Raw genomic sequence first — 8,279 nt, forward strand, 5'->3', positions numbered from 1 at the left:
CATCTAGGGTAGCTGCAGTACAGGCAGAAAGGAATGGGAAAGGACTCTTAAGACACCTGACTGCATATGAGCAACAGAATGGATACAGTAAGAGAAGAGAAAGCTGAAGACCACTTTAATTAAGACTTCCAGGTTGAGCAAATGGATGTAATTTGGCAATGTCATTAACCAAACAGGAAATACAGCAGGAAAGGAGGAAACAAATTCTGCTTCCAGGTATGATACAACTGAAATTGCTTGTAGGCCATGTAAATGAAGCCACAATAACAGGAACTTGGAATAAGATCTAGAATTCAGAAGAAGACTGAGGCTGAAGTTTTAATTTCAGACTCGAGCATATTTGCTAACAGTGAGGCATGAAAGGGACGAAACTGACCAAAATTTATACAGAATCAAGCATGTCTAGCACAGAACTAAAGATAAAACAGGCTTTTTAAAACTAAAGATAAAACTTAACCATGTAACTTAATTTTCATAAGACATAGACCACTAAAATATTATTAATGTGAAGAACAGAAAATAATATATAAAAATTATCTGCAATCTGTAGGATGTTATGATCAATACATCTCTGAAATTGAGAACATATGCGTCTACTAGGTTGGAAAGACTATATAAAAAGTACATTAATCAAGTTTGTTCCTCCTTTATGATACCAATATTCCCCTAAATGATATTAACAACCAGACATTTGGTATTGATTCCTATAATGTAAAGGCAATATAAATAGGCCATTAAGTCAAGTTACAAAAATATAGCATGCATTTAACAAATCTGCCTCCTGGCATCTAGAGATTGTTACATTAAATTAGTATGTGCATGTGTGCTTGTATATCAACCAGTGGTATAATTTCTCAATATAAGTTCCTAATGAGGTCTGAGATTTTTGAAAAATTAAGAAAGTATTTCTAGTCCTTGTTACCTCCAGAGACTGAATGTGGTGATTGAGCTTCTGAAACTTTCAACATTAAGAGACACTGAGGTAAAGTCACAAGGGGCTTAGCAGGAATACCGGGAGAAAAACTATCTTGTGTTATACATATTCTTTAACAAAGATTTTTAAAACATATTGAGACATGTTTGTGGATTACAGAAAAAAAGTTTTAAGTATCAGATCCAAGTAGAAAATACATTTTATTCAAATCATGTTCATTTTCAGTATATTTTGAATTAACACAGATATATCAAAGCTATATTCTTAATTTCATCACATTCTATTCTAAATTCTTTACCATTTATCAAAATAACTTTATAAAGCTTACTATTTTGTCTAATATGATACAGACTGTCACTCTCTATGTTTATGTGTTTCTCTCAAAAATTAGAATAGCTCATGAGCATATCATATAAAACTAATTGGTATATTCCACACCAAACATAAGTACAGATTCTGTACAGTGTATGTAATAGCATACATATATATTACAAGATACTAAATGCCTTGTTAATAGTAACTTTTTAAGAAATCTTTCATGGAAAAAACTCTGCATTACAAAATGAGGTGGCTTGAGTACCAGCTACTTTCCTTCACGAATTTCTTTCAGTGGGCATCAACTGTCCATTTAACTTCATTAGCAGTTTTACAACAAGACCAGCCTAAAAGGTAAAACGTATGTTAACGTAAATATTAAACATGCAGAAAAGTTCGAAAGACATACATAGTACCTGGCAGTTTCATAACTATTTGAAAGAGAACTTTATTAGGAGATAGCCTGTCATGAAATTTGGCACAAAGGAGGAATGTACTCTGGATTTTGAAGAAATTAAGAAGTGTCCTGTTGAATATAACTAGTGGTTCAAATAGGATGTGGTCAAGAAAAGGGAAGAACTGTCAGAAAAATCTAGGAATAACTAATCAGAATTAAATGAAATGGCATAAGGAGCTTAACTGTTTCAAAACAGAAATATATTAGTCTATCAGATTCTAACTTCCTATACTTGGAAAAGGCATTCCACTTTTCCCCTTGGTCTTAAATATTTAAACTTCATTGAAGAACAGAGGTTTATGTGGAAGTTAAATGGATTGTCATTTGAAAGAAGAACTTTACTAAAACTGTAGTATTAGTCCAAAAGAATTATAAACACTTTACCTGTTTTGTGTGTACTATAAAGCTCATTTTATTTTCCATACTATGGATCTGAAAACAAGTACCAGCATCTCCTAATTGCCATGTAAAACAGCAATACTTAAGACTGATGAGTAAAGCCTGCAACATAATTAGAAATTATATTAAAACAGACTGTAGAAGCAACACAGTGAGGCATGATGCTATATGCCTGTGATCCTAGCACTTGGAAGGTAGAGGCAGAATAATTAGATGCTCAAGGTCATCCTTGGCTACACAGTGAGTTGGAAGCCAGCCTAAGCTACATGAGACCCTGTCTCTAAAACTCCCAAACAAGAAACACAACATTTATGTACTCTTACTGTATACATTTATCCAGTCATTAAATATAAGTTTTGAATATTATTTTTAAATATTTTATTTATTACTTTTATTTTATGTGTATGAGTCTATTGCCTGGATGTATGTGAGTGTACCCATGTCATGCAATGCCTCAGAGGTCAGAAGAGGGCATCGGATTCCCCTGGAACTAGAGTTAAGGATGGTTCATAGTCACCATGTGGGTGCTGGCAATCAAACCCTGGTCCTCTGCAAGAGCAGTCAGTGCTCTTAACCACTGAGCCATCTCTCGCCCCTTGAATATTATTTTTAATGTCTATTCAATATCACCCACACTAACCTCACATAGCCAGCAGACTGAACCTAGAAGGCAGATTCCTATAGGACTACCATGAGCAATGACTGTCTTTGTATCTGATCAACAAATATTTTTAGAGATGCTCTTTCTTAGTGACCTTAGGGATCACAGGACAAGTTTTATTTTCTTTAGGTTAAAAATAATTGTATTAAAGCCAGATGTGGTTGCACATGCCTTTAATCCCAGCACTGGGAGGCAGAGGCAGGTAGATCTCTGTGAGTTCAAGGCCAGCCTGGTCTACGTAGTGAGTTCCAGGACAGCTGGGGCTACAGGGAGATCCTGTCTCAAAAAAAGACAAAATAATAATAATAATAATAATAATTATATTAATGCATTTAGTATCTTTCTTTCAAATATATACAAAATGCTTTCAAATCTGAAATTTATGCAATGGGGTTAACAGGAAGATTTCAGCAATTTCATTACACTGAACATAAATACACTCAAACATTAATATTTATTGTAGAAAAAAGAAAAACAAAGCTTAGTAATATATCTTTCATAAGTTCAACAGAACTATTTAAAAACCCAACTAGAGTAAGCTACTCATACATTCTCCTAACAATGTTACATTTAAGTAGGCATTCAAGTTATTATTTGTTTTGTTTTTGTCTCCCTGTAGCCCTAGTTGGCCTGGAACTTGCAATGTAGACCAAGTTGGCCTTGATCTGACAGAGATTCGCCTGCCTCTGCCTCTGCCTCCCAAGTGCTAGGATTAAATGTGTGCACCACCATGGCCAGCTACATTTTAATTATTTTTAAATGTTTATTTTTTTGACACATAGTATTTGTATATCTATGAGGTGTGAAATGATGTTCTCATTCATATATACATTGATTAGTGATCAACTCAGGATAATCAGCATGCCGACCAATCTTAAACTTTTTTTTTTTTTTTTTTTTTTTTTTTGAGACAGGGTCTCCCTGTAGCCCAGGCTGTCCTGGAACTCACTATGTAGACCAGGCTAGCCTCGAACTCACAAAGATCCGCCTGCCTCTGCTTCCCAAGTGCTGGGATTAAAGGTGTGTTCCACCACACCCAACTAAACTTTTATTATTCTTTATGATAAGTGGATTGAAATTCCTTTCTTCTATTTTTAAAAATTTATTTGTATTTTATGTGTATGGACTGCTTTACATATATCTATGTAAGTGCACCCATGTTGTGCAATGCCCATATAGGTTCCAGTACATCAAATCTCCTGGAACTGGAATTACAGACAGTTGTTGGCCACCATGTGGGTGCTGGGAACCAAATCCCATTCTTCTGCAAGAGCAGCCAGTGCTCTTAACTGCTGAGCCATCTCTCCATCCCCGCTTTCTTTTAAGATATTCTTTTTTTTGGTCTTTTTGAGACAGGGTCTCCCTGTAGCCCCAGCCAGCCTGGAACTCACTTTGTAGACCAGGCTGGCCTCAGACTCACAAAGATCTGCCTGCCTCTGCCTCCTGAATGCTGGGATTAAAGGCATGCACCACCACACCTGGCTATTTAAAGATATTCTTATTTGTAATTATTCTTTCGTAGTAATTACAAAATAATGTGCATTTTATTGCATTAAATACATAATACATATATACACATATATATGAAGAAGGTGTATACAGATACAAAGAACATGTTCATGCTATTCTTCAAAACAGCTATGTTTAAGAACATTAGCTATCTATGAATGGCAATTTTTAGAATGTTAACTGTAAATAATAAGTTAAAGACATGCCAAAGGATAATGGTTTAGGGTATTTTTAAGGTGAGGTTCTGTAAATGAAACAGAATATAGTTCATTTACATGAATGTATGTTACATACAAAAACTAATAAAATCTGTTTAAAATGAGCTATTTACATTCATGTTATAAAACCTAACTTTATAGGATATGCTATCTACTTAGGTACAGACTGAAACCAGTCAAAACACAGTAATACCTTAAAATGACTAGACTTTTAGTCACTTGAAATTCAAAATAAGCCAGAAAGCAGTCCTGTAATATAGCTTCAAAAACAGAAAACATGCCAGGTGTGGTGGCACATACCTTTAGTCCCAGTGCTATGGAGGCAGAGGCAGGCAGATCTCTGTGAGTTCGAGGCCAGTCTGATCTACATAGTGAGTTCCAGGACAGCTGGGGCTACAAGGAGACCCTGTCTCAAAAACAAACAAACAAACAAACACCCAGAAAGAGAAAACACAAAAGTGGTCTACTATAGTAGTTCTCAATTCTATGGAGATCAGATTTCCAATAAAAGTATTACTGACCCCATTAAAAATAAAAATCTGACCAGGCGTGGTGGCGCACACCTGTAGTCCCAGCACTTGGGAGGCAGAGGCAGGCGGATCTCTGAGTTCAAGGCCAGCCTGGTCTACACAGTAAGTTCCAGGACAGCTCGGGCTACAGGGAGACCCTGTCTCAAAAAAGATCAAAAATAAATAAATAAATAAAAATCTGCTGTTAAAGGAAAATGTGGTAGAGAAGGAATTCTTAAGAAACTCCAAATAATATGAAGAGTCAGTGTCCACATAGTCATTTTATATGATCAATCTGCCCCGGAGGAAAAAGCAGCCCTCCCTAGGAGGTAAAACCTACAATTGGCAAGACGCTCAGTGAGGGCACTCATAAACAATCATAATAACAGTTGAGAAGAAGGTTAGCTGGGAACAGCAAAAAGAAGACCACACCTTACTTTCCCTCCATGTAAGGAACAACAAAAGCCAGCAGCCTATAATCTAGAAGGCTGCCCTCCCCGAAACTTGACAATGCTGGTGCCCTAAACTTCTAATGTTTAAAAGTCACCAAGTCTATGGTACATTTTTTTTTAAAAGGGTCTCACGATGTAGTCCTGGAATTATGTAGACCAGACTGGCCTGGAACTCCCATAGATCTGCCCGCCTCGTTCAGAGGGATAAGGTTTAAAGGCACATGCCAACGCGCCTGGCTGTCTTTGTTACAGCAGCCTGAACTGAAACAGGTACATAGGTAAAAACCCTCCCTTTTAAGTTCCCAAGAACATGATTCACTTCTTTTAAGGCTTCAGTGGATTTAAAAAAAAAATATTTTTGAGACAGGGTCTCCCTGTAGCCCCAGCTGGCTTGGAACTCACTATGTAGACCAGGCTGGCCTCGAACTCACAGATCTGCCTGCCTCTGCCTCCCAAGTGCTGGGATTAAAGGCATACACCACCTTGCCTGGCGGATTTTTTTTATACATTTGTATGCAATCTGTATTTATGTAAAGACAGTCTTCAATTCCTCCCATTTCTACACTAATATTAGTATATTGCATAAAATTCAGTACCCTTCTCACTAAATATAACTTGTAAATAAGTCATTCTACAAAATACTATTTATTCTATTGTATGGATGAAAGGTATTCTGAAATGCAAAAATTTATAATTAATGTGTCCTTTACTGAAAGCTACTTAATATTGTACCTTATCTTTTGAAAGAAATGAAAATGACATGAATAGTCCTTGTATATATGTCATTTCTAGATTATTCATGGAGGATGGCACTGCTATTTTAGATATTATATAATAGACTATTCAAAAATAGCTGAAAAGCTACCTTAGTTTCCAGGTTGAGAAGATGAAGTCCCTTTATATTCACTCCTACGTACACAGGGATGACTTTATGATTGCTGGGGCTTGCCTTTGTAAATATCTGTCCTGTGAAAAAAGCTGCTCCATATGTCGGAATTTCCCAACAGTTCTGTAAGAACATGCGCTGCAGGTGATGCATTTCCTTACTGACACCCTCACTTGTACTAAGATTCTGAAAACAAAGTAGAATAAAAATAAAAGATGTGAAGGGAGAATTATACCTTTCATAATTCAAAGAGGTCAACTAAGCAATTTCTAAAATCAAGACTGTCTTCAAACAAGAATGAAACTATGGTATATTATCCCAAGAGTCCTTTTTCTCTTGTGGTCTTAATATTCTAAATAGAATTTAAGTGAAATTCAAAAGTGTCTATTCTAATGGAATTTAAGTGCTTTACAGGCAAGGACAGTATATTATGTGTTTTATCTCTAGCTCTTACCACAGTATTCAGCATATAGAAAGTATTCAATAAAAGACTCCATGTTAATAACAATAAATATATCTTACTATTTTCAGCTTCAGGCACTATAAAATAGAAGACTCATTTTTAACTCCAAGATTAAGAATTTAGGGGGCTAGAGAGGTGGCTCAGTGGTTAAGAGAAATGGCCATTCGTGCCGAGGATCTGGGTTTGATTCCCAGCACCCACATGGTGGCTAACAACTGTCCATAACTCCAGTTCCAAGGGATCTGGCACCCTCTTCTGACCTCTGCAGGTACTGAACAACACGGGAAGCACTTACATGCAGGTAATACACTCATACACATAAAATAAAAATAAAAACAATTTTAAAAAGAATTTAATGCATGTTTAAAACACTAATAACACTAATAAAACACCAAATAGTCTAGTCTTTTTATTTCTATTAAGCAGCTTACCTTGTATTCATGAAGTATTCGATTCGTCCAGTGAGGTGCCTTACTTTTCAGTTTAGTAATAGGTACAATGGATTTTAGATTTTCTTCACTGTAAGCACACATACCAACACCTTTTAAATAAGTCATCTTTAGTAGCTAAGGTGTAATAATTCTGTCACAAATGGCTTTAAGTAATAGAAATTTTAAGCTGAAAAATACTGTTTTAAAACATTTTACGAGTTCAGGGAAAGCACTACAATCTTAACATTAGCACCTTAGAGAAATGTTTTCTTTTTCAATAATCAGAAAATCACAATAAACAAAGTCCAAATGTGCTAAAATCTTTGTATTTTCTCTCAAGGATTAAACATGAAACTAGTTTCTATGGCGGAATTTTTTTTTTTTTTCGGTCTTTTTGAGACAGGGTCTCCCTGTAGCCCCAGATGTCCTGGAACGCACTATGTAGACCAGGCTGGCCTTGAATTCACAGAGATCCGCCTGCCTCTCTCTCCCTAGTGTTGGGATTCAAGGTGTGCGCCACCATGCCCGGCTATGGTGGAATTTTTAAATACATCTGCTTTATATAATTTTTTAAATTAAGTAATATTTTAGCAACCTTATTTAAACACACAGTAAAGAAACACAAATTCAAGAAAAACTATAAAGGTAAAGTATATTAAAGTATAGCAAGGGAAAAGTAAAACTTTCAGGAATATTTACTAGCAACAAAAAAGAACGCTTTAATAGTAATTTTTTTCTTTTATTTGCTTTTTATTATTTAATTTCAAACTAATGTATAAATATTTTATTTTGAAACACAGCCTTACTATATAGCCCAGGCTGGTCTGGAACTCATGACTCTGGCCTCAGCCTCATTGGGATTACAAATAGGTGCCACCATGTCTGGCTACCAATATAGAAACATTGTCCAATAATATTTTAAAATTTCATTGGTTAAAAAGAAATCTTGTTCATAAGACCATGCATTTTATTAAATACTTACTTTAAGAAACCTTGTTTATGTTTCTTACTCTCATAATTCCCATAAACTATTTGCAACAGTAGA

General features: G+C 35.5%; 1 protein-coding gene across 2 annotated transcripts in view; it reads right to left on the minus strand.

Annotated features, from left to right (window-relative positions):
* Window positions 1–1,115: 1,115 nt before the first annotated feature.
* Window positions 1,116–8,279, minus strand: part of Krit1 (KRIT1 ankyrin repeat containing) — a gene marked incomplete in the record, with an annotated part of 32,184 nt that continues 25,020 nt past the window's right edge. For both annotated transcript variants that reach the window (XM_008822539.3, XM_017795464.2), the window contains 5 exon segments: window positions 1,116–1,596; window positions 2,091–2,207; window positions 6,320–6,526; window positions 7,235–7,322; window positions 8,217–8,279. In XM_008822539.3, the coding sequence (XP_008820761.1) occupies window positions 1,528–1,596; window positions 2,091–2,207; window positions 6,320–6,526; window positions 7,235–7,322; window positions 8,217–8,279 (544 nt within the window).

This window comes from Nannospalax galili, unplaced genomic scaffold, assembly GCF_000622305.1.
Source record: "Nannospalax galili isolate Female #2095 unplaced genomic scaffold, S.galili_v1.0 scaffold85, whole genome shotgun sequence".
In the NCBI taxonomy this organism is placed as follows: Eukaryota; Metazoa; Chordata; class Mammalia; order Rodentia; family Spalacidae; genus Nannospalax; species Nannospalax galili.